Here is a 23,881-nt window from a genome sequence, read left to right on the forward strand (position 1 = left end):
AGCCATCGAAAGCACTATTACCACTTCTAATACCGGAGGTTTATCCAAAGGAATCTCAAGGCCACATGGCAGTCCCTTGATAGGGGGAGCACTGACCAATCAGTGACTACCAGATAAAGATCGTTATCTGGGGAAGACGGACGATATCAGATAAGAGTCAATAGCCGATCTGCCCGTCATTGATAAGACAAGCTTCCCCCATGATTCCCATCTTGTTCCCCTCTTTTCTTGTCCAAAGATCAGAGTATTTGTGAGCAGCACCTTCCTCTCATAGCCGAATGCCATCCATCTGTCACACCGTCCAAACGTGCCAAGGGCAGTCAGCCACCTGTCATCTGCGAACCGAAGGATCGACTAGACAAATTGCGGGGGTGGGGTAAGACTATGCGCCCCGGATTTTCTCATTTGCTCCGTCGTGCCGTTCCCCTCTTTGCTTCTTCTTCCTCTCCAGCTTCTCCTCATGGCGGCTGTCATCCACACCAACGCAGCCATGACTTCCTACCAGCCATTCCAATGTCTGGTTTGTATGCGCCGGTTCACTCGGCATGAGAATCTTAAACGACATGCAGCCCTGCACTCTCGTTCCAAAAAGGAGGTTTCATTGCCGTGTGACTTGTGCCAGGCGACCTTTTCGCGTCCGGACTTGCGCCATCGACATATGAAGAGGAAGCATGCGGAGCATGAGCAGCGACGAACGACAAAAAGGTCAAAACAAAGGGACGAGTGTTCCATTCGGCCTCAGAACTCTGGTCAGCACCGTGGCCAGCTGGGGGATGTTGATGAGCCGGAGCTGAATAGACCGGTGTGGACGTCTGAGCCATCGCAAGTGCAGTATGCAGATGATGCAGGAGGAACTAGCACTGCGTCCAGCGGATCACCCATGGAGAACAGCGATCGTATCCAGTCTACCCCAGGTAACCTGACGCAACATATATCAATGGATGAGTCTGTTTTGCTAGACGCGTTAGATCTGGAGCGTAGCTTGTTACGCGAAACATCATTTACCCAAGCAACAGACCAGTTCGAAAACCAGCCGCAAGCCATGTTTACTTCACAGCCTCCCCCGGACATTGACCTGAGCGACCTCAGTTTTTCAAAAGATTTCTCTATCATCCCTATCGCGCCCGAGAGCACCCTGCCTCAAAGCAACTGGTTTCCATCCGCCTCACAAATCCGCGAAGGCTGCAACCTCTTCTTCACGCATATCTCCCACTTCCTCCCCTTCCTCCACCACCCAACCTTCGATCCGAGCGCCATACCCTCCCACCTCCTCCTCGCCATGCTCTCGCTGGCATATCAATACGGCGAAGACCCCGAATGTGATGCCCGCTTCAACACAGGAACCAGCCTCTCCACCCGCTGCTACCTCCTCGCGCGCTCCCTCCTCTCCTCCACCGACAATCTTCACACCACCACCACCGACCATCTCCCCTTAATCCAAACCTACCTCCTCCTCCAAACCTGCGCCATGATGTACCTCTGCGGCTCCGACTCAACACAAGGCCTCCAAATGCATGCGACTATGATATCTCTCGCGCGCTCCACCGGCCTCATGCACCCGATTTCCACCGAATCCGCCCACACCTCGGACCTCGACTCCCTCTGGAAAGAGTTCATCAAAGCCGAATCCCACAAACGAACCCTCTTCGCCGTACATCAAATCGACTCCCTGTGGTACCAACTCCTCTCCATCCCCCGCGCCATCTCCCACCTCGAAGTCAAACACGACCTTCCCTGTCCAGAAACTCACTGGACCGCTCCCTCCGCTGCCCAATGGGCCCATCTCCAACTCATCTCCCAACAACAACATCACCACCATGCTACTTCGATGCGCTACGACGACGCAGTCCGCCACTTCCTATCCTCCTCAGCCACAGATCCTACATCTCCATCTACATCGACATCCACAATCCCCCCCTTCGACCCCTACGGCGCCATCAACATCACCCACTTCCTCATTTCTAGCGCGCGCGAAATCTCCGGCTGGTCGACAATGACCGGCATGCTAAGCATGGAGCGATTCTCAGCGCTTCGCTCATCGCTCCTATCTCTAGGTGTATTCCTTTCCCCATCACCAACACCAACTCTCCCCCCGAAATCCACTACCCACGCCACCGCAACCTGGCAAACCGCCATGATCGAGCTACAGATGTGGTCTCCCAGCCACACAGGCGGCATCGTGAAAGCCAGTATCGACACGATGCTCCAGCAGGCGACGGAGCTGGCGCCCTCGGCGTGTGAGTTCCTCTGTGAAGCGGAGACGGCGAAGGCGTTTCAGTCCCATGTGGATTGGTTTCTGATGTATCTGGAGGAGGAGGGAAATGTGCAGGGCGAGGCGCCGTGGGTGACCTTGTATGCCTATAAAGCGTTTTTGGTCGCGTGGCAGTTGGTGAGAGGGGGTGTGCCTGGGGCAATGGGGGTGGTTGGTGTGGGTGATGGGGATGTGGAAGGGGCGGTGCGCTGGGCGAGAAGGGTGTTTAGAAGGAGGGAGAGGTGGGTTACTGGGAAGTTGGTGTTGGGGTGTTTGGGTGGGCTGGATTAGTATTTTTCTATAGCCAGCTATGAGAGAGTGTGTGTATGTATGTATGTATGTATGTAACTACCAGTGACTACTATTTGTCTGATTACCACAGAGTTATACCTTGCTATATATCAATACATTTCGTATCGCCACTGCAGCTGCACCATCTCCTCTGTAACCCCTCCTTTGACTACCTTGCCGATCAGATCTGGGTCACCGGAATCCAGGTATCTGTTCTCGCGACGGACCAGCCACCGATACACCGTGACCGTAGCAGCCAGGAGGAAGGCCGAACCCATGAGCGTTCCAAAGGCAGCATAGAAATGTGGACCATCGTAATATAGATACGACGCCCATATGTTCGACGTACAGCCGATAGAGTTCACCAAGGCGGAGGCGGCAGCGCGTTTGGACACTGGACGGGCCATATGTAGGTTAATAGTTTTGTAGAGTAGAAGCTGCGGACCGACAGAGGCAAACGGGAGGATCATCATTGCAAAGTACCGTGCGCCGATGTTGAGGGTGGACATGAGGATGATGTACATGACGACGGAGATGGAAATGCAGGCCATGATGAGTGGGTAGATGGTGTTGTAGCGATCGGAGTAGAACATGAGGCCGTAGTAGACTATGCCCGCAAGGACGTAGGGCGGTGCGGTAAGGAGGAGGCTGACGGTATTAGAGGAGAATCCGAGGGAGCCGACTAAGGTGGGGAAGTAGTTGGCGATGGAGCCTTGGCATTGGGAGAGCATGTTGCAGAGTATCATCAGGAGGAGTTTGGGGTCGGAGAGGGCTTTTATGAATCCACGAAGGATGGGTTCGTTTTCTGAGCCTTCCGCGGCTCCGGCTTCGGATTCGATGCGCCATACGGCCAGGTCCCGCTCGATTGGGGAGAGGATGCGACTGTTGTGTGGAAACCCGGGCATGATTAAAGCGCAGATTATGCCGATGCCCACTGTGGCGCTGCCCTCGATGATGAAGAGCCATTGCCAGCCGGCGATGTTGTGGACACCGTCTAGTTGGAGGATGGCTGCGGCAAAGAGCCCTCCGAAGGCGTTGCCGACTTGTTGGGCGATGTAGAGACCGGCGATGCGTTTGCCAAGCTCTGCTTTGGTGTACCAGGCTGAGAGGTAGTAGATTGCTCCGGGGAAGAAGACGGCTTCGGCGATGCCGAGGATGGCGCGCACGGCAAGTAGTTGGCCGTAGTTGTGAACAGCTGCGGTTGCAGCTGAGATGCAGCCCCAAATGGTGACAGCAAGACAGATGTACATGCCCGGTCTGGCGATTCTGGTGATGAGGAGGTTGCTGGGGATTTGGAAGGGTAGGTAGCCAACGAAGAGAATTGAGACGGCCGTGGCAAATTGGTCGGTTGACATGTGGAGATCTTCCATGATGCCCTGTAGCTTGGCTGAAGCAAGGTTCTGACGATCGATGTAGTTCAGAATATACAAGAGGCCAACCGTAGGCAGAACCATGAGGTCCACCTTGCGGACGATTCTCCGATTGAGGCGTCGGCGCTCATCTTCGCTAAGGCTGCGTAGGGACTCTGGCATGCGCTCGTACGCATCGCCGACAACATCATTGACCTGCCCTTCTGCAGAGGAAATATTGCCCTCGGACTTGATGGACGAGGGGCGTCTCTTGAGATCCATTGATTTATCCATGACAGCAGGAGTGGAGGCTTGAAAAAGACCTGCGAGCTGTTGCCTCAGGGGAGATTGGCCAAGATATTAAAGAGCATCATAGGTGTATATCATGTTATTCTGATTGGACAGGCCGGTGCTATCCATGACATCTGGGTAATGCCGACCGGTTATTGATGTGGAGTGTGTTACGAACTGGTGTGAGTCACTGATTCGCTGGCAATCAAGCGCCGGGTAGATAAGGAGGGAGGAGCGCACTAACCTTATCTTTTCTTCCCTCCACATGAACACAGTTCAGTCCATGTGTGACAAGCCTTTGCTGGAGGAGTGGAGGAGGAAGAGGAGTTGAGATGAATCGGCGGAGCTCCTCCCGGAGCGCTAAGCACTCCTCCCATTCAACTCCCCGCATGAACGAATTCTTTTGAACACGACCGACATCCTTGTAGCAGACCAACTACTTAACTGACAATGTCGGCGAGTCCAGTAAGTGTCATCATTGCCTACCACAGAATCCTCCTGATACCACCGACACGATGACTTACACGAAGACCTACCCCACTCCTCTCACAACCGAGATTTCCAACCCTCGGCTGCGGCTTCTGAACAAGATCAAAGCCGGAGAATACCCGTTGATGACTTTCATGGCCCTCCCTTCCGTGCGCATGGCCCAGATTGTCGCTCTGACCGGGGTTGACGGTATCATCATTGATTGCGAGCATGGTCATATCTCCGACGACGCCATGCACAACTCTGTCGCAGCCATTTCCTCCCTGGGTGTATCCCCCATCATCCGCATTCGCGGTCCCACTCATGACATTGTCAAACGTGCGCTCGATACGGGTGCCCACGGCATCATGGTTCCCCAAATAAACACCGTCGAAGAGGCACAACAAGTGGTGGCGTCCGCCAAGTTCCCGCCACAGGGATTGCGGGGGCAAGGGTCCGCCTTTCCTGCCATCGGTCATGGCCTGACTACGCCCGAGTACATGAAGTCAGCCAATGAGACTATCATCACCATGATTCAAATTGAGACCCGTGCTGGTGTGGAGAATGTCGACGCAATCTGCGCCGTTCCGGGTGTGGATCTTGTCTTCATCGGACCCAATGACTTGGCACAGTCTCTCCTCGGCTACGTGCCTGCACGGGGAGATGAGCCGGAGTTTGTTGCTGCAGTTGAGAAGATTGTTACGGCGGCGAGGAAGCATGGCAAGTGGGCAGGGAGAATGGTTAACAATGGGACTTTGGCAAAGGAGGCTAGAAAGACATATGACACGGTCGCTATCACAGGCGACACCAAAGCGATTCAGAATTGGTATATGGCAGAGTTTGAGGTAGCAAGGTCATGAACAGAGTGGACTGTATAGATTAGAAAACATTGTCATTTAGCTGAACTAGAAGAATGAGAGCATTGCCTCGTATCGAAGACTCTTCTGCTGTAGCATGGCTAATGACATGTACTGCTTATGTCCATGACCAAATAGAGATAGAATTGACGAATTCCAGTGAGCTGATAATGAAGTAATAGGAAAAATAGACGAAGGTATATAGTGAAGCAAGAGAGGGAGAGGGAAGAAGAGGAGGGGGAAGACCAATCACGCAATCACCTGACAGAAGTGTGATGACCAGCTGACTTGCGAGCTAGTTTCTACATATTCGTCGGCTTTGTATACCCAATTACACAGCACGACTGGAAATATTGAACTAATTGCTAGTGCTAGATATTATAACTCAGCGCAGCACAGGCATGTACGCAAGGAGCGCTAAAGTATGAAAATTCACTAGTGAGTAATGTGTTTGGCAGAGTCAAAAGTTTCTATTTAAAATGTCATGAGAATTTATTTTTATGCATCGACGACCCTCTAAAATATCTACCCACTTATTTACGCCTGCGCGATACATTCAATCTCAATAACCGTTCCATCGCCCGGAGGAACTGCCTGCAGACACGACCGAGAAGGCATCGGCTTGGGCAGGAAATCAATGTATACCTCGTTCATGGCAGCAAAGTCCTTCATGTCTGCCAGGTAGACATTGTACTTGACTACTTGCTCGAGCGACGACCCGGATAGCTCGAGCACCTCTTTGAGGTTTTGGAGTACAGTTCGCTGTGGAGCTGGTTAGAAACTTGGATCTTATACCAGGGAGACGCTGAGTGAGCGCATGCTTACTGTGGCTTGCTTAATCTCTCCAGTGGCAGTTTGACCGGCACAGAAAACAAGTCCGGGAACTTTGACTGCGGGGCCTGCAAATACAAGTTAGCCAGTGCTCTTAACTGGTAACAAACAAGTTGGGGGAGCTACTCACAGTTGTGAGGCTTGGGAGGGAACTTCTCGCTCGAGATAAGTTGGCGCGACATCGTGATTGGATGAACTTGGATGTGTTAATCTTCGACACTCTGAGATTAGAGCTTGTGATCTGAATGGGGGATGCCAATGTCATTGATCTCCCCTTTAAATGGCTTTTTCTGCTAGTCCAGTTGTTGCAACATTTCTCGTGGATGGCGATGCCAAGCCTGCAATGCGGAGGCTGTGGGAGGAGCTCCTCCCTTATCGTTATCACGGTTATACCTGACTTGCTGGGTTGATCGGCACGAACTAACCACCTTCGGCGATCCGAGAGCAACCCTATCGGACACGCTAAGATAGCAGCGCCATCGAGGGAGGAGGCTTGGTTTGGAGGAGGAACGCAAGGCTCGATAAGCATCCATCATGCCATTGCTTCATCTGTTGCTGCTCCAGAGGCAGTACTGTACGCATCCCGTGGGCTCCTCTGCCAGAAGAGCTCCCCTGAACCATATCACATGGCTTGGGTGAGCTGGGCATCGCGGACGTCGAGATAGTCTCAACCTAGACGTGTATATAATCGAGTCCAAGTCGGAGTAGAAGAGATAGCAAATAGCCAAATAACACTGCATATATCTGGTCAAACAATATTATTTTCCATTGTCTAAACACCACCATGGCACCCACAGCTCCATTTCACCCCCCTTCAGCTGACCTACCCGGAAAGCCATCTGTGCCAGAATGGGTCCCCCCTTCGGTAACAAAGGAGAAGCACAACTTTGCTCAGCTCAAGTCAATTGATCTTTCGCTGCTCGACTCGGAGGACCCAGCAGTAGTAGATCATCTGATCCAACAGGTCAAGATCGCCATCCGTGATGACGGTTTCCTCTTCCTTGAGAACTACGGCGTTTCCTTGGAGCAGGTGGGTGGAAGCCCTCAATAGTGACAAAGGTAGACATACTAATAGACCTTATTTCCAGCTACACCGCCAATTCGCCCTTGCACAGTATCTCTACAACAACATTAGCGAGGAAGACAAAGAGCGCCTCCTGTTCCACCCCGACACAGGTCTCTGGTCTGGATACAAGCACCCTTACGGGTTCAAGGTAAGATACTACCCCACCCTTCTCCACAGCTCTAGAAACTAATCTCAACATACAGCGCAACCGTGGCCCCGCCGATGGAATCGAGCAATTCAACTGGTACAAGCAGGATTGGGAGGACATCAACCGAGTCCCCACATGCCTGCATCCATTCATGGATGAGATCGAGGCTTTCTGCAACTACCTGACGCAGTCCGTCAACCGACGCCTCCTTACCCTCTTCTCCCGTGTTCTTGAGCTACCCGACGACTACCTCTGGAACAACGTCCAGTCTCATGGCAGCCCAACCGGAGAAGGCTACTTCCGACACGCCCTCTTCCGACCAGTGCAGAAGCAAACTGAAGAGGCTTCGAAGGGTCTCCGTATGCACGGACACACCGATTTTGGCTTGACCACGCTTTTGTTCTCAGTCCCTATTTCGTGCCTCCAGATCTGGGGCCGTGATGAACAATGGTACTATGTGCCATACAAGCCCGGTGCGCTGGTAATCAACATCGGGGATACTTTGGAGATTGTGTCTGGCGGACATTTCAAGGCGACTCGCCATCGCGTGTATAAGCCACCTGTAGATCAGTTGAATGAAGAGCGTCTATCCTTGGTGCTGTTCAACAGTTCGGTTGGTGATTTGAGGATGGCGCCTGCATATGGTGAGTGTGTCTGAATTTGGGAGAAAGAAACAATTAAAGTGTGCTGATAACTGCTAGACTCTCCTCTTATCCACCGGGAAGGATGTGTTGAGGAGCAAGGCGTCTACAAGGAGTTCCGTCGACTCACATCCCAGGGCCAGCTGGTCCCAACGAACCGTGAATGGCGCGAGATCCAGATTGCCACTGTCACGGACCCAACGGATACTGTGCGCAACCGACTTGGCGCTGACCAGGTGCTTATTGATGGAAAGATTATGCATCAACGAGAATACATGGGGGTCAAGGTTGTTCTGCCTGTTTGAGGGGTGAGCAGATAGTGCAGTGGTTAAGATATAGAATGACTGTATGCAAACTTTTTATTCTTGGTTCCATTATTCCATTTCGTCTTTGACCTCGTTACAATGGCAAATTTTCTAATGGTAAAAGTAAACAATGATCTTTGCGATCGTTTGAAGAACCCATAGCGAGGAACGTATCAGCGATTCAATACATTTATGCTTACACTCCTCCGCGCTTTCACCCCCAACCCTTCTCTAAATCACGACTCTGTCCCCACTATATGACTTTTCACTATGAAGTTAATTGACATTATCCGCGCACCATTGTTACATTAAGCTTACTCAATTAGAGAAGATACTTGTACAGTAATCGAAGCAATTGAAACTTTCAATCATCATCAAATATACCGCATGACGCCAAATTCTAACTACCACTTCAAGCAGACTAATGACCTTATCACCTCAACCCGCCCGCCAACAAAATACTCTGCCCCGTCATATACCCGGTCGTAACTAGCATCAAAACCACATTTGCCGTCTCTTCTGGCGTCCCCAACCTCCCCAGCGGAATCCCCTTCACCACCTCCGGCACCGCTGCAGCATTGGGAATCATCCCCGTATCCCCAATCATAGCAGGAGCAACATCATTTACACTGATATTGTACTCAGCCAATCTGGTAGCAAGGTTCTTCATCATGCCGGTGAGACCACCCTTGGAGGCTGCGTAATCTAGATATCAATTTCAAGTAATCAGTAATATACTCTATTGCTATGCGTGCAGGTTATATGTGACAAGGGGGATAACTCACGACATCCATTAATCCCACCCCCATAAGCCGCAATAGACGACATAAAAACAATGCGTCCCCAGCGCTGCGCTTTCATGTGCTCGACCACGCCCTTGACTAGGATGAAAGATGCGCGGAGATTAGTGGTTATCATATCGTCGAAGTCCGATAGATCGATGTCCCAGATATTTGTAATTCGCTTGCCGGTCCCGGCGTTGGAGATGAGAATATCAGGGCTGTGGCCATTATGTTGGGCGATGATTTGGTCGAATAAGGAAGTAATGTCGGTAGCGGAGCGGAGGTCGACTTGGTGGATGGAGATGCGGAGATCGGGATGACGGGTTTGCAGATCTCTGTGGAGAGATTGTATCGCGGCGACATTGGTGGAGTATGTGAGGGCTAGGTGGGCGCCATTTTCGGCGAGTTTGTGGGCGCAGGCGGAACCGATACTGAATTTAGGAGTCTGTTAGTCCTAGTGCTTCAATCTGAAGGCTAATTGAGGGACAAGTTTCCATGGGAGTGGCGGGAGAAAACTGACCCTCCTGAAGCGCCGGTGACTAGGGCTAGTCGACCTCGGATGTCGTTTGCGGACATTGTTTAGATTGGCTGGTTACCAGTATTGGTTGGTATATATCCTGATATCTTAGAATCAGGATAGCAATCAAGTATTTTCTTTCAGGGAGAAGTTCGGAGTGGTCAGTGGTGCATTATCAAGAGCTAGATGGCAGAATACCCGAGCTTATAGTATCTCGGAGCTCCTCCGGGACCCACATGGAGCTCCTCCTGGCCCAGGAAGTTGTCTGTAGGGCCAAGTCAACTAGTTTTTGGCCCTTGAAATTGATTGTAAAGAAGTATTTTGAGTTGGACAAGAAATCGCCTCTAAAGGTTTAGCGTTGTATTTAGGAGTGAAAGAGTACGGTGATGTCGTGTCATCGTAGTAAAACATCCACGCCTCGGGGATAATACTTTGCAATGATTGATTAACTGTAGCCAGTATCACACTGCAATGAGCATTCCTCTATCTCCTCCTTATCTTCGTTATGACTCAATAGTAAAACTTGCCCATTGTAGCATATGAATATTGATTTGGCAGGTTCCTTGAATGGTATAGTGAGCCATGCGATCAACTGATAATATATTGCAGCCTCAATCACTGAAGTCGTGCCCACAGCGTCTTATCATGTGTCAATGTACTTGTGATGACTTGACAGGGATCTGTGTGTACTTGGTGACATTATTGTACTCAGGGGCTCTCTGATAATAATGCCACGCCCTTGATTCGTGTGACTCACATTTATATCGCTCATCGTCGTGCTGTCCACTTCATCAATTTGGCCCACCTCAACCATGAGCCATGGATCGGTTGCCACCAGAGCTGAAGCTACATGTGGCAGGTGCGGTAAGACTGCTACTACCCTCTCTTTCCGTCTAGGTGAGCAACGTGTCGCGGGAAGCTCTGCGAACCTTATCACAAGTCAACCGTCAGTGGAGTCAGATCGTCGCGCCCATTCTCTATAAGAATATTACACTACCGTTACGATCCCTTGAGCCCCAGAATCGCATTAACCAACTTCTAGACGTCAGCCGCATCTTACCGCATGTTAAGAAATTATCAATCGCTGGTCAAGGCAATTTTCAATCGCATCCTAATGGGCCAACAGGGTCGCTCTTTGCAGCTGCTCCGCTTACATCCGCACCTTGGCAAGTTCGAGCCCTGAATAAGCACGGACATGCGCAACCGTCCACCAGTTAGGGCGAGGAAGATAATTAAGGAATTGGGGGGGCATGGCAGGTCGAGTGGCCCAGATATCTTGCTGACGGCCGCATAATGTCCCACCATACCATTGGTTTTGGGATCTATACGGACAGACCCCGACATAAAACAAAACATCGACAAGTCACAATGAGCAAGTACAGTCAATATCCAGGACGCTCTGTGCCCCTACTGTCTCGGACGGTTTGATGCCATGCGACTACATGTAATTCAATATCTGGAGAGTTTAGGCGCCAGGATCTGTGTTGCTAAGCTCCCAAGTTAATCAGTGATGTGGGTGGTTGGGCTATTATGAGTTACTCGTGAATGATTAGGTCTGGAGTAATAACGGAAGCGAGCCATACAAATAGCGCGGTCGGTCGGCGCCGGCGGCTATGGAACAACTCTCGCTGCAACTACGTCGTCTTCGAAACAATCACGATCGCGCCGAGATGCAGGCAGCGCGCCCACCTCTTTTTCATAACCCGTCGCGCATTCTCCTATCAAGCCTTCCATATTTTCATCGACTTTGTACACAAAATTTTCAACTGGCTTCTTCCGTCACACCACTTTCTAGCATGGCATCCGCTGGGTTAATCTGCCGGGGTGAAGAAGGTAGACGGTACCGGCTTGTCCGGCCCCTTGGAACACCAGTACGCGGCAAAGGTTGCAATGTATGGCTCGGACTTGACGATTCTAACCCCGATGCGGAGTACATCATGAAACGGCCTCCAGGAGATCAAATTGAAGAATCCTGGTCCGATGCTCTCGCTGCTTTCAAGCATGAACTGGAGATGCAAAGACTCTTTGCAAAGGATCCCATGATCCGAAGGCTCGTTGATTATGTCCCCGAGTCGGAGCCTAGTGGCCCGATGATGGTCCTTGAAGCATTCACAGACTCACTCTGGGACGCCCGAAATGTGAGGCCGTTCACTACGAAAGAAATTAAATGAATCATGAAGGGCGTCCTTCTTGGCATTTTTACAGTGCATATGAAAGGCCTGGTTTACACTGGTAAGAAAAAAAAAATCAAGGACACCGATAGACAGCAATGGAAGCTAAGGATAGCGCGCTCTTAGATTTGAAAATGGAGAATGTTGCGCTTGGGGGGGTTCGATTTCGATCCCTCGAAGCCGAATGAGAATGTCCGCGATCTGATTGTGAGACTTGCAGATTGTGGATCTAGTATGTGATGTACCCTTTTGCGTTGTGATTTGTTCATCATTTCTCTTTCGCATCAGCAATTCTGACAATACCCATAGTTAGCAAACCATCTACCCGGGAGATTACCTCTCTCACATATCGAAGTCCTGAAGTTCATTTCGGAAAGCCATGGTCTTCGAGTACGGATGTTTGGTCCTGGGGAATAATTGTTAGTGGGCCTTTCTTTGCAAAATGGCAGAATCTTGGTCCATGTTTAATTCGCTAACAAGTTTATCTATCTACAGTTGGCGCAATTGCTCCAGGCACAGGTAGACTTCAGATCACCAGGGATGTACGATTCGATTCAAACCGGCACCTTAGCAGAGAAGGGTGCTGTCATTCGAGACCAGCTTGCAATTGATTTCGACTTATCCTCTGTGCCATTCTACTCCGAGGATGAGCAATGCGCCAGACTGTTGCCTACTCCACAACCGGAAGAGGCATATATGTGGGCAAACAGCATGGTTGAGAAAGGTGTTTCTGGTGAAGATATTCAATTTCTGGTGGAAGTTATGAACCCGAATCCAGATGCGCGCCTTACAGTGCGTGAAATCCTCGAAAGTGGATATTTGGAAATTTAACTGGATTGGCCTGTGTTTTCCAGTCTCTTCGTGCGTCGCCGGTTTTAGGCCATTTCTGTGAACAACAGGGGACAAGATGATGTAGTTAAAGGTTTCCTTGCTTCTTGTCGACCAAGCTCATGCAATGCCTTGGCCAATTTCTGATGGATATTTGGAAATCTCTACAGGATGGCCTTGTCACTGAGGGATGTATGTTAAAAATCCAAGGCTGGTCGAACATAATCAGATGAAAACAAAGCCGAAATAATCTATGTGCAAAAAAAAAAGAGATCTTGACATACAACAGAAGGGATTCGCTGGTGGTCACCCACCCAACTACTAACCTCCCGGCGTGTGGCTTGAGTACGGCTGAGCGGACGGGAAGCCCTATTTTCCACACCCTATGGTCGTATGTACCAGATTAAAGCTATGAGCAGCATATGTAATCCCAGCGACAAATTACTATGATAAAGTAATTATAATTTACCCAGAGGAAGTTCCATAAAGCCGCCATGTACGCCTAGCTGAATCCACTCTTGACTTACGGCGTGACATGGTTAAGAAATATCATTGGAGGAACGGGCTGGTCCAGATCTTGATTTCTATTCATTATCATGACAAGTGAAATTAAAGACTGGGAAATTTGAAATTCATCATTCGAGCTTTCGCTGCCCCAATCGACGCTGGATGCTCACATATGGGCCTCCATGTCGGCTTGCTTTCTTCCATTCCTCTAAGCCCAAATATTGTGCAAGTCTGACGGAATTGAAGCCGATCAGATTGTTTTGTTTAGCCAGCGGCCCGGAAGTGAGAGCTAGGTGACGTCCACAGACGGAAAGCTGATCCGGTGCTTGCGCATCTATTTCATCACCTACGACATGATGCCGACAGACGTTCCATGTATCTTGTGATGAATTACAAATAGAATAACTTCCCCTCCCTTTATTTCTTTGAAAGTTTAGCATTCACCCTCTCTTACAGCTATCGCCCACGTTCTAACTGCTAGACCCAAGAAGAAATATCGCGCCTATCCCAACAGCTGCCCGAGCAATATGTCCGAAAAGTTATCAGATTTCGACATGGCACTCAAACCTCAAACCAGGAGGCCTTTCAACTCCACTATGCAAACTATGTTGACAAAGCTCCATTTGAAACACAGCCTGAGAGGCTCATTCAGTGTCCTGCCTCCGAGACTGGTGGAAAAAATATTCACATTCCTCTCCGCCCCAGATCAGATCTGTTTCGGACTAAGCTGCCAATATATTCTATGTTGTCTCAAGACCTACCTTGAGGAGCAAAAAACCCAGCTTTATCAGCTTCTCCCCGTCGAAAAACGAATACAGAGCGACATATTCGCCAAGATCGAACAACAACCCAGAGTACAGTTGCTACTTCGACTCGAGAGCGATCGTTGGAGATACTGCAGTGACTGTCAGCTTCTCCACCCAGCTTTTACCTGGCGGTCTCTACGCGATCTTAAGGAAACGCATACGAAGAGATCGAAATGTTGCTCTGGATGTTCCGTTCTAGAAGGCAGTCTACGCTGTATGCCATATGCTGGCGAAGTTGACATTTGCCCGTGTACGAGAATCACATTCGTTGATAAACTGGCCTTGATACAGCAATGCAAAAAGGAAAAAAGGTTCGTTCCTGTCAGCAATGGAAAATCCAGTAGCGTTCCTCCCACCCAAAAGCCGCATACAGATTTCCAGCATTCCTGCGTGTTCAACTCGAACCCTTCGTTTAGGGTCAGAATCAGGACTGATCTTTTGTACGATGATACGCACCAGAGACTCTGCCTGTACAATTTTTATGAGATCTACACCGTACCCGGACGTCCTTTGAAGAGCTTGCGATCTATCAACATCTGTCCACACAGGAACATAGTGGATTTTGCTCGGCAAATATTTCATGAAGGTGGCTCAGGATTTATGGGGTGGGAGAAGAATCGCTCAACCCGCTCTGCAAGATTTAGTAGTTGGGCGAGGTATGAGAATGCACAAGGTTGCTACTACTCCATGACGATATCCACAGCCAGAGACTTGGGGAAAAGTGACTGGCCTGATAAAGCTTGGACTCGCCAATCTTCTCGTCGAAATACCCCCAGCGGAAATGCTTAACTGAAAGGCGTCATTTGATATGGTAATGTTCGGAAAACGGCCATTTATCTCCCTTTCGCGATATATGCTAGTATGAGGCACAGCTTGACGAAATGTTATTCTACACAAGGCTGTTTGGATGACTTAAAGGGATAGTCATTGATCTTAACTCGGTAACGGAGAGTCTAGGGATTTTCTTCACTTTGACTTGTAAGGATCAAACAATATCTCAAAAATTGATGAAACCGTGCAAGTATACCGTTATGTTTGGACTGTACCGTACCAGCTATCAATTGTACGTCTTTGTCCTGTATAACGTAGAATTTTCGGATATCCCTCCACATATCCATCGCCTACCTCAATGGCTAAGAGCAAGTCTGCCATTTCAATCTTTAGACAAGCATCACTAAATACTAAGCAGAACCCGTAGCAGCAGCAGATGCACTCGTGCTTGAAAGTGCCGCAGCAATGTCTCCCATACCAGCCATGCTCATCTCAAAATCATTATTGACCTCGCCTCCATCCTCAGTCCAGTACCCCTTAGGAGACAGCGAGTCATCGCGCTTGGCATTCACTCCGATCGAGATCCAAGCGAAGATACCGTCCGAGACACTCTCACCTAGAAGAACATACTCCATGAGCGGGTCAGTCGTGTCTGCCTCCGTTTGCAGAATGTCGTCGTCGGCGTTCTCAGTCAGACTCTGGGTATTGGTCGAGTAGGGGCTCCTCTTCTCGACCTCGGTAATTATGTCCTGGTCGAAGAAAATCTGGCCCACATGCGAGGAGTGGCTGTCGTACATGCCGGCTATGGTGCCGATGGGGAGGATTTTCGTTTCGTTGGCGGGGTGGGTCACGACTACGCATTTGAGATTTATTAGTTTCGAAGCCTCTCAAAACGGCAAAGAGGTAAAAGGAAGAATAACGATTGGGGAGGGGTATAGGTGTACGTACCATGAATGTGAACCGCTCGGCCAGCGTAATGCCCGGGAAAGATTGATTCGAAACGCACGACTCCGTCGTCTCCGCTGGACTGGACGCCGCGTAGGAAGGTCGTGTTGATGTTGCCTGGGTCGTTGGCGTTTCCGTTACCACTCTCAACTACACCGGAGCAGACACCCTGTTTCCCGCAAAATGCCATAGAGGTTAGTGACTTAGGGGTCAAACTGAGATGAACAGTGAACTTGGGGAGGTCCGTATGGTTGCGTTGCAATGCCAAATGTCCGTGTAGATGTTAGGCAGAGGCTCGCAGGTATTGGTATCAATAAGCTGAATATCCATGAACAAGGGCACGCCGGCCTGGTCCTCGGCCACATTGCGACGGTTGAGCTCTCCGGCGATGTCTGCAGTGTACATTGTAAGGTTCTTGTTTCAGTAGAAGGAATAGCGCAGAGAACATACAGTAAGGACCCTGAGTCACCTCGGGTTGGACGATGCAGGTGCCGCCGGATGCGAAGATGACACTTGGGTCAGTTGATGGGTTGACACCGGTCAAGTTAGAAAGTTAGAATGGTGATCAGTGGCGAGGACTCAGTCCAGATCACGAGCCTTGAGGTATTCGGGGCCTAACCTATTAGTTGGGACTATACTGGGTGTGGACAAAGTGGGATCAATTCAAGGGAAGGAAATGTCCCTCCTAGCTCAGTACTTACTGGACAGTCCCCTCTCCCGACGCAAGTGCTGAAGGGCATTCGCACGCCGAGCGACATTACTATCTTCAACGCCACGAGCTTTGAGGGTGAAAGCACATTGAGCAAGGCTGCGAGATTGCACGGGTGCACGTTTGAGGAACGCTGCCCTCTCAACAGCTTCTTGCCTGACATCGTGTCCGGAGTATTCGAGTAGACCCAAAGAGATACGCACTGTCGCCTTGGAGAAGAAGGCGATACTGTCCAATTCCTACTATGGGTTCTCCGAGTGGAATGGAAGCATCATGATATATATTATCGTGGCGTGTGAGAATGAAACATATGAGGATACAATGAAAGAGAGGTTATTGACATATGATATCTCGTGACTATCATCTTGTGACAAGTACCATCGTATAGTTCATAACGTTGGCTGCGAAAGCCATGCTACGAGCAATAACCGCTATTCGGGGCTTGTCAGTCACCTAAATGCCCGAAGGTTCGCAAATTTTACTATCGCAGCATTTACGGGATCGAGATGTAAGGATAAACCGTAAATGAGTTTTCATGACTAGGCCTTAGTTGCTTGGATATATCAGTGCAAACAATACCTTGCTACTATAGCAACCTGGCTCAATCTACACAGCCAGAGTAATGTGGGTTTTCTGGCGTTCGCCATTGGACAGTTGCGTTTTGATCATAGTATTTTCAAATCCCTAGCCATCTTGCATCGTGTACTGATAGCCCAATATTAATTAGGATAAGGTAGTTTGTCCAGCTTCTATGGATTTGTGTGTTATATACTCCGACCCCCCAGAAGGTGAAAGTTAGAAGAGATTCATAGCCTGTACAAGTAACTCCAATACCCGAAATAACCCTACCCATATTTAAAAAACGACCTGCCACTAGGCTTTATAAAATCGATTTATACTACTCCATTTAGTGGATATATAGCTCAGAACAAATTTCACAAGGAATTAGCCCAGAACCAACCACCTGTATTGCTTGAAGTTTGGAAGAAAGATAACTACACTTATGCATCCTTGACCTGATATAGTATGATCTTATCACTGCCAAATTCCGTCTTCCATTCTCACTCATATTTATATCTCTCCTCCAGTTCCTGTGATCATAAGCATTTAGCACAAGTCACTTAGAGCGAAAAGCTTGAACCATAGCACTCACCCAATACTTATTAAACCCAACGCCTTTACACACTTGGTCATATGTCAGTATCATAGGCGGCGCTCCAACCGTCATGCTCCGCTTCAACCCATCAAGGGCTTCGCGGAGTCCCCGCAAATGTGCGGCGACCAACGTCCACGGATACGCCACAGCGCAGAACCCCAATTCCGCGAGGTCCTTGGCCGATAGGTTTTCGGTCTTACCGCCTTCGATGATATTTGCGAAGGTTGGAATGCCTACTTCTTGCACGCAGCGTGTCATGGCTTCGCGGTCCGGCAAAGCTTCAACAAAGACCGCATCGACGCCTAGACGGCGAAACTCGTGTGCTCGGGATATGGCTTCGTCCCACCCGTGGATAAGTGCATCAGTCCGTGCCAAGATGCATATATCGAGATTTTGATTGCGGGCGTCACAGGCGGCTTTGATCCGAGCGAAGGCTTCCTCGCGCGATACTACGCTTTTGCCTTTCGTGTGGCCGCATCCTAAAAGTGGTTAGTATGTCACACAAGGACAGAAAGAGAGTCAAGCATACTCTTAGGCCATTGCTGATCTTCAATCATAACCCCAGCCGCACCAGCAGCAGCAAAGCTCTCCACTGTCCGCTTGACGTTCAATGGACTGCCATACCCCGTGTCACCATCCGCCATAACCGGAACTGACACCTGCCGGACGGCATCGCGGATCTTGTCGCACATTTCAGCCATCGCAATGTACCCCGTATCCGGGAGACCGTAGGAGCTGGCAACCGCGTACCCGGCCAGGAAGACCATGGGAAACCCGGCCTCCTCTACCAGGCGGGAGGAAAGACCATCGTAGGAGCATGCGTGCGCAAGGATCTTGCTTGGGTCCCTATGTGCCTCGAGCATCATCGCACGGAGACGGGATGCCTGAAGTGATGGAATTTTGCCGCGCACATTAGGGAGTTCAACGGTCACATCCTGCGTGGTGCCATCCTGGGTTCCAACACCTGGTTCGTGGGTCCGCAGGGAGTCGAATTGGAAAGGGTAAGGCACTTCGCTGGTAGACATTTTCAGGATTGGGTTTGGCGTTTACAGAGTAGGTCAAAATACTTCAGTCGTAAGAGAATTGGGCTTGGGACAACGTGGGCGCTCACTTGACGTTTTATGAAACCCTCGATTCCTTGCGGATATTTCGAGTTTCGGGTATTTGGCAATATCCGCGACCCCGCTCCGCGCTGTCGGCAGTAGAGAATAAGAGTATCATTTACATGTTTCGATGCATGAACCCCGTGGGGAAATGCGATCTATTGACCTGGTTGGCTCCAGATTGCGGGGAAGGCCATGCAGGCTCTCTTTCTGCATTGGAGTATAGCACTGTGGTCCTATAAAAAGGGCCATTCAGCGCAACATGGATTTTGCGGTTGAGGAACTACAAACATTCCTATCTTTAAGGAATAACCTCACCAGTATGAGTCAAGTCTTTAAACCTATCGATGATCCAGATAGTCAGCACATTGAGGGGGTGGATCCAGATTGCATAAACAATTCGCTTCAACGGGTCCATGTCAGTGCAGAACGACAAAAGTCAATCGTTCAGAAGGTAAGCTATCCCTTCTATGTGATATAAATTGAGTGAAGCTCAGTCCCAGAAAGTTTGACCGACGTCTATTGCCGCTCCTTTGCGTCTTGTATATTTTGTCATACTTGGACCGCGGTAAGTGTACATGTCTTCGTTCCGTCTCAGCATTGCTCATGCCGTCTTGAAGGCAACATCGGCAACGCAAAGATTGCCGGGCTCCAAAAGAGTCTACATCTCAATGATTCGGACTGGTCTTGGGTCCTGAACAGCTTCTATCTATGCTATACTGTCTTTGAGTGGACAAACCTTCTGTGGAGACTATTTCCCGCGCATTTTTATGTGGCAGTTTTGTGCATTTGGTGAGCAGTCTCCATAAGCGTAACATGGTTATACAACAGAAGCTAAAGTATTGTCTGAATACAGCTGGGGTGCTGCTGCCATGTGTAGTGGAGCAGTCCACAACCTTGGTGAGCTTATTGTGTGTCGGTGCCTGTTGGGTGTGTTCGAAGCTAGCTTCGGCGCTGGGGCACCTTATTTCCTTTCCCTGTTCTACCAACGACATGAGCTGGGGCTCCGCGTGTCGGTACTTCTAGGAATGTCTCCCATCGCGAATTGCTTTGCCTCTGCACTGGCATATGGCATTACTCAAATTCGGAATGGACTTGAGCCATGGCAGTATCTCTTTCTGATTGGTGAGTCCCATCCGTCTCTCTGGACCGTCCACATGAATGTTTGAAGATAACCCTTGAATGCAGAAGGGGCGCCTACCGTCATAATCTCCGTCGTCGTGTTTTTCTTCCTCCCGGATAGCCCCGGGTCGGCCCGGTTTTTGGATGAGCAGCAACAAGCAGATGCAGTTGGGCGCTTGACAACGCAAGACCGCACGGCCAAAGACCGCGTGCATTGGAAGCAAATCCGGAGTGGTCTCCTGGACTATAAGAACTACGTGCACATGATCATACATTTCTGTTGCAATTATTCCTTTGCGGGTCTGTCCAACTTCCTGCCCACTCTCATTGAAGATATGGGCTACGTCTCCGTCCACGCTCAGGGCCTCACAGCCCCTCCCTATCTGGGATCTTTCATCTGCTGCCTGGCAGCCGCCTTCCTATCAGACCGGTTGGATAACCGAGGCTTAGTAGTGGTAGGGTTCTCGACAATAGGCTTGGTTGGCTACTTGATGCTGGCCTGTGTACACGATGCTAGCGCAGATGGGGTACGGTATGCAGGTATCTGGTTAGCAACATGTGGAGTGTTCCCGTCTCTCGCGATCAACATTACCTGGTTACTGAATAACCAGGGTGGCGACAGTAAACGAGGCGCCGGTATGGCAGTGTTAGCGATATTCGGGCAGTGCTCGAGCTTCGTCAGCAGCTCTTTATTTCCGGCCACTGATGCACCCAACTATACGCGTGGGTGTGCTGCGGGCGCAGGCTTGACTGGCTTAGTGGTGATTCTTGGCGCCGTGCTACACTGCAAACTCAGGCTCGAAAATGCTCGACGGAACCGAGTGCATGGTCGCGTCAGTGAGGAACATGCTATTGATGTGACGGAAGCTGGAGATGATGATCCTAATTTTCGCTATATCACCTAGTTAATCTCAGTCACTGTAACTAGTATGCACCTAATGATTTTGAGTGACGTGGGGCAAGTACACCCGAAATTAGGTTTAGTGCAATATCAAAGTATCGGGTATTTGGCAATTGCCGACCTGCGGCTTCCCTTCTCCTCTTCAACATCCTCTCTTACCCTGGCATCATGGAACGCAAACCCACCAGGCCATCCCGCAGCCGAGCAGTAAGCCAATACCAGTATCAGAGAGCATATCAGGCCTGCATCCCTTGTGCAAGACGCAAAACTAAATGCAAGCGCAGTGACAATGCAATCGCCTGCGAGAGGTGCGAAAAGAAGGGTATCCGGTGCATGTCTAGTAGCAAGCGACCATGGTCGCGAAGCACTCCTAATGGGAATAACCTGGATACATATTCACCGCCCGTCACCCCGGATGCTGAACCTGATTCAGCACTAAGAATGAGAGAGATCCATGACTTCGACGGTTCACGAAGCCCAATGTGGGTCCCATCTTCAAAGTTATTCTCTGTAAGCAGTCACTAACCTGAATAGCGAAAATGAGGCCCGAAGGAAAGACAGCTTAGAGCAAGATATCGACCCAGAACAACGGCGGTTGACTAGAGGAAAGGAGTTCTCTCAGTCAATGATGGAAACAGTGGTCTCCAACGAACAGGATGCCATGAGATTGTTATTCAAAGCAGCGGCCCCGTCAAAACGTCCCACCGAAGTCGCCATACCCCTGTCGTCGAGACTTCACAGTGACAGCAATGAGGTGTATAGTTACCGAGACGCTCTCCGTGTGTGGAATGCATGCCGTTTTGTTCGAATGGGGTGGTTTACAGCCCAAGAGGCCGTTTCTCTCTTAGAATGGTAACTATGTCGCCCTCTCAACAAGCTTCTGTATTCTCACAAATGAATAATGGGCAGGTTTTTCACTCACCTCAGCCCGCTTTCGCCAATACTGACCGATTTCTATGCTACTCCCGCGAATCATTTCTGGCTTGTTACACAAGAACCCTTCCTTTGCTGTACCATCCTCCTTCTCGCCTCACGTTATTACATTCTTCCCGGTCGCGCCGGGAGAGTACGATCCTCGTTTATCCATCACCGTCTTAGTCAACACTGCCAGCACCTCTTGCTCCGAGTCATGCTTGGGCAGGAAAAATTCTCCAAGGCCAAGACACGAACCCTAGGTACGATAGAGGCATTGCTGCTGCTCTGTGAATGGTACCCCAAGTCGTTACACTTCCCTCCAGAGAGCGATGGTTGGGATTCGGACTTGATTATGACGAACCCGGACGTGCGCGACCCGCAGCTGGAGAGCGAGCATGAGCTTTCTGTCTCGCTTCAGTGGCAACAAGAAGTCATTGAGCCGACCAAGCGTCTCGAGCGTATGTCCTGGATGATCCTCAGTGCAGCCGTCGCCCTTGCCCATGAGTTGGGGGTGTTCAGGGATGAAGTTACGTTGGTGCCAGTCCAGACGCAGACTCGATCAGACAGCAAAGTATATCACGAGACCCTGGAACTGAGGCGAAAACGACTTCCTTCTCTGCTGTTGGTCTATTCAGACATGGTATCCGCACGGATTGGGTGTGACTCGCTCATCTCTTTGGACCCCAACTCGCCGAGTGTTCTCCTATGTGCGGATGACGAATGGTGGGTGCCGATGCGGTTGTGGGTAAGGCTCATGCAGATCTTCAGGTCTATAACGTCTACCTATACCGCCATCTTGAAAGAGGCTAGACCTGGTGCTTCGATCAGGTCTCTGATTGATGCGAAAAGTGAGGAGCTTTCCGAATGGAGATCCATCTATGAGTCAATCACCGGTATGTTGGTTTGTTTACTCCGCGATCGTCATCAGTGATTCCAGCTAGCGCGAGATGTACTAAGGTTCCTGTAGTAAAACAGACAAGCTTCAGCAACACCCTTTTCATTGATTACCAGCATGTCTATACCATACTAAACTCCATCGGCATGCAGGAGAGGCTCGCCCTCAACTCTCCGCGAGACATCAGTTCTCCATGCGGATATACCGATGCCGTAATCGACGGGTGTACCCAGATCCTCGCCAAAATATCCACACTGAGCCATAGTGGGCTTTTGCGCTATATGCCCGTTCGTATATTTTTCCGGATGGCCAGTAGCTCAGTTTTTCTTCTAAAGGGTTTGGCGTTAGGGACACCCCGGGTGCGACTTATTTCAGCTCTCAGAACACTAGAGTCCACAATCGAAGGGTTACAGGAGGTATTAGCCGAGGACGAGCTTCACTTAGGTGGCCGCTATGCCAAGCTCCTGGTAATCGTGGTGGCCCGTCTCCGGAAATCCCTCCTTGATGCATCCTATGTTTGCAGTGATCCTGGAGAGGAGCAGATCAGGAGCCCCAACAGGCAGGATTATATGGAAGATGTGAATCCAGAGGCCCCCTTACCGATAACAGACAAGAACGTCGGCTTTCATATACAAACATCGAGTCCTGAAGAAGGTCGAGACCTTTTCAGCGATGACCAATGGCTCTCCCTTCCCTTCGACACTTCCATGGCTCCTTTTGGGGAATTCCTTGGCGACCTGGGCGTCTTGCCCGATCCTATCGACACGGATCTAGATTTTCTATGGAATTTGCCGCCTTGATGACCGACCCATATAGCTTCACATCGTGAATTTTATGGCAGCCTAGGGAGCTATTTACAACATTCACCTAAAGCTTACCTCCCACCCGGCGCTTGAACTTACCAGCCAGTATGCGCACTACTCTCAGGCTAAACTGGGTTGGATTTTCACTGAGATGAGGTGTGATGACGATGTTCTTCGCCGCCAACAGCAGATGAGTCTCCAGCAAGTGCTTGGAGGCCATGGACAGCAAATATATTCCCCTGGTCATGAGAGTATTGAACGATACTGTAGCCCCAAATGAAGCTTGGTCGCAAGTGCTTCGAAAGGTTGCATAGTACGAAATAGCATTAAAGAAATTGGCAGTATACCGCGATTAAGTATAAGTCACAATACGATCACAGCTGGACGCCAATGGATACGGCTAGGTAATAACCCCCTTAATCCACCTCAACAGACATTTGTTATGTTGCGCT

General features: G+C 50.0%; 12 protein-coding genes across 12 annotated transcripts; 7 read left to right on the top strand and 5 right to left on the bottom strand.

The window, feature by feature from the left end:
- Positions 1–658: 658 nt before the first annotated feature.
- BO83DRAFT_407370 (early growth response protein 1) lies at positions 659–2,542 on the top strand (the record flags this gene model as incomplete). Its single annotated transcript, XM_025533952.1, has 1 exon — positions 659–2,542. The coding sequence occupies one exon, from the start codon at positions 659–661 to the stop codon at positions 2,540–2,542; it is 1,884 nt and encodes a 627-aa protein (XP_025389148.1).
- A 12-nt stretch (positions 2,543–2,554) lies between these two features.
- On the bottom strand, positions 2,555–4,450 carry BO83DRAFT_245072 (pantothenate transporter). The gene has a single exon (XM_025526992.1). The coding sequence runs from the start codon at positions 4,183–4,185 to the stop codon at positions 2,653–2,655; it is 1,533 nt and encodes a 510-aa protein (XP_025389149.1). The 5' UTR covers positions 4,186–4,450; the 3' UTR covers positions 2,555–2,652.
- Positions 4,451–4,668: 218 nt separating this feature from the next.
- BO83DRAFT_377463 (HpcH/HpaI aldolase family protein) lies at positions 4,669–5,688 on the top strand. The gene has a single exon (XM_025530998.1). It carries the CDS (start codon positions 4,698–4,700, stop codon positions 5,508–5,510), a length of 813 nt encoding a protein of 270 aa, XP_025389150.1. The 5' UTR covers positions 4,669–4,697; the 3' UTR covers positions 5,511–5,688.
- A 356-nt stretch (positions 5,689–6,044) lies between these two features.
- Positions 6,045–6,670, bottom strand: BO83DRAFT_358568 (RidA family protein; the record flags this gene model as incomplete). The annotated part of the gene is made up of 3 exons (XM_025529308.1): positions 6,469–6,670; positions 6,333–6,406; positions 6,045–6,269 (listed from the first exon to the last, which is right to left on the bottom strand). Exons 1-3 carry the CDS (start codon positions 6,518–6,520, stop codon positions 6,045–6,047), a joined length of 351 nt encoding a protein of 116 aa, XP_025389151.1. The 5' UTR covers positions 6,521–6,670.
- Positions 6,671–7,122: 452 nt separating this feature from the next.
- Positions 7,123–8,498, top strand: BO83DRAFT_310654 (gibberellin 3-beta hydroxylase; the record flags this gene model as incomplete). Its single annotated transcript, XM_025527445.1, has 4 exons — positions 7,123–7,368; positions 7,427–7,552; positions 7,608–8,196; positions 8,254–8,498. The coding sequence occupies 4 exons, from the start codon at positions 7,123–7,125 to the stop codon at positions 8,496–8,498; spliced, it is 1,206 nt and encodes a 401-aa protein (XP_025389152.1).
- A 288-nt stretch (positions 8,499–8,786) lies between these two features.
- On the bottom strand, positions 8,787–9,962 carry BO83DRAFT_335619 (SDR family NAD(P)-dependent oxidoreductase). The gene is made up of 3 exons (XM_025528419.1): positions 9,801–9,962; positions 9,284–9,711; positions 8,787–9,203 (listed from the first exon to the last, which is right to left on the bottom strand). Exons 1-3 carry the CDS (start codon positions 9,854–9,856, stop codon positions 8,932–8,934), a joined length of 756 nt encoding a protein of 251 aa, XP_025389153.1. The 5' UTR covers positions 9,857–9,962; the 3' UTR covers positions 8,787–8,931.
- Positions 9,963–11,593: 1,631 nt separating this feature from the next.
- BO83DRAFT_407375 (kinase-like protein) lies at positions 11,594–12,819 on the top strand (the record flags this gene model as incomplete). The annotated part of the gene is made up of 4 exons (XM_025533953.1): positions 11,594–11,935; positions 11,978–12,029; positions 12,278–12,387; positions 12,464–12,819. 4 exons carry the CDS (start codon positions 11,594–11,596, stop codon positions 12,797–12,799), a joined length of 840 nt encoding a protein of 279 aa, XP_025389154.1. The 3' UTR covers positions 12,800–12,819.
- Positions 12,820–13,331: 512 nt separating this feature from the next.
- Positions 13,332–14,957, top strand: BO83DRAFT_463166 (uncharacterized protein; the record flags this gene model as incomplete). Its single annotated transcript, XM_025537316.1, has 3 exons — positions 13,332–13,399; positions 13,610–13,671; positions 13,760–14,957. 3 exons carry the CDS (start codon positions 13,332–13,334, stop codon positions 14,896–14,898), a joined length of 1,269 nt encoding a protein of 422 aa, XP_025389155.1. The 3' UTR covers positions 14,899–14,957.
- Positions 14,958–15,290: 333 nt separating this feature from the next.
- BO83DRAFT_397807 (intradiol ring-cleavage dioxygenase) lies at positions 15,291–16,697 on the bottom strand (the record flags this gene model as incomplete). Its single annotated transcript, XM_025533207.1, has 7 exons — positions 15,291–15,733; positions 15,829–15,994; positions 16,042–16,217; positions 16,276–16,337; positions 16,459–16,462; positions 16,527–16,604; positions 16,667–16,697. The coding sequence occupies 7 exons, from the start codon at positions 16,695–16,697 to the stop codon at positions 15,291–15,293; spliced, it is 960 nt and encodes a 319-aa protein (XP_025389156.1).
- Positions 16,698–17,595: 898 nt separating this feature from the next.
- On the bottom strand, positions 17,596–18,715 carry BO83DRAFT_310040 (isocitrate lyase/PEP mutase family protein; the record flags this gene model as incomplete). The annotated part of the gene is made up of 3 exons (XM_025527420.1): positions 17,596–17,625; positions 17,688–18,169; positions 18,220–18,715. The coding sequence occupies 3 exons, from the start codon at positions 18,713–18,715 to the stop codon at positions 17,596–17,598; spliced, it is 1,008 nt and encodes a 335-aa protein (XP_025389157.1).
- A 400-nt stretch (positions 18,716–19,115) lies between these two features.
- Positions 19,116–20,820, top strand: BO83DRAFT_310188 (putative MFS transporter; the record flags this gene model as incomplete). Its single annotated transcript, XM_025527427.1, has 5 exons — positions 19,116–19,247; positions 19,286–19,361; positions 19,414–19,585; positions 19,650–19,918; positions 19,982–20,820. The coding sequence occupies 5 exons, from the start codon at positions 19,116–19,118 to the stop codon at positions 20,818–20,820; spliced, it is 1,488 nt and encodes a 495-aa protein (XP_025389158.1).
- A 164-nt stretch (positions 20,821–20,984) lies between these two features.
- BO83DRAFT_463173 (uncharacterized protein) lies at positions 20,985–23,426 on the top strand (the record flags this gene model as incomplete). Its single annotated transcript, XM_025537317.1, has 4 exons — positions 20,985–21,298; positions 21,351–21,668; positions 21,726–22,624; positions 22,699–23,426. 4 exons carry the CDS (start codon positions 20,985–20,987, stop codon positions 23,424–23,426), a joined length of 2,259 nt encoding a protein of 752 aa, XP_025389159.1.
- Between the last annotated feature and the right edge of the window lie 455 nt (positions 23,427–23,881).

This window comes from Aspergillus eucalypticola (assembly GCF_003184535.1).
Source record: "Aspergillus eucalypticola CBS 122712 chromosome Unknown BO83scaffold_9, whole genome shotgun sequence".
Classification (NCBI taxonomy): Eukaryota; Fungi; Ascomycota; class Eurotiomycetes; order Eurotiales; family Aspergillaceae; genus Aspergillus; species Aspergillus eucalypticola.

Excerpts from the sequence above, each read along its gene's own strand:
- BO83DRAFT_245072 (XM_025526992.1), bottom strand. The coding sequence starts at position 4,185 with ATGGATAAATCAATGGATCTCAAGAGACGCCCCTCGTCCATCAAGTCC.
- BO83DRAFT_377463 (XM_025530998.1), top strand. The coding sequence starts at position 4,698 with ATGACTTACACGAAGACCTACCCCACTCCTCTCACAACCGAGATTTCC.
- BO83DRAFT_335619 (XM_025528419.1), bottom strand. The coding sequence starts at position 9,856 with ATGTCCGCAAACGACATCCGAGGTCGACTAGCCCTAGTCACCGGCGCT. Across the intron at positions 9,712-9,800 it reads GTCACCGGCGCTTCAGGAGG|TATCGGTTCCGCCTGCGCCC; the intron begins GTCAGTTTTCTC and ends TCCTAAATTCAG. Across the intron at positions 9,204-9,283 it reads GGGTGGGATTAATGGATGTC|ATTACGCAGCCTCCAAGGGT; the intron begins GTGAGTTATCCC and ends ATTGATATCTAG.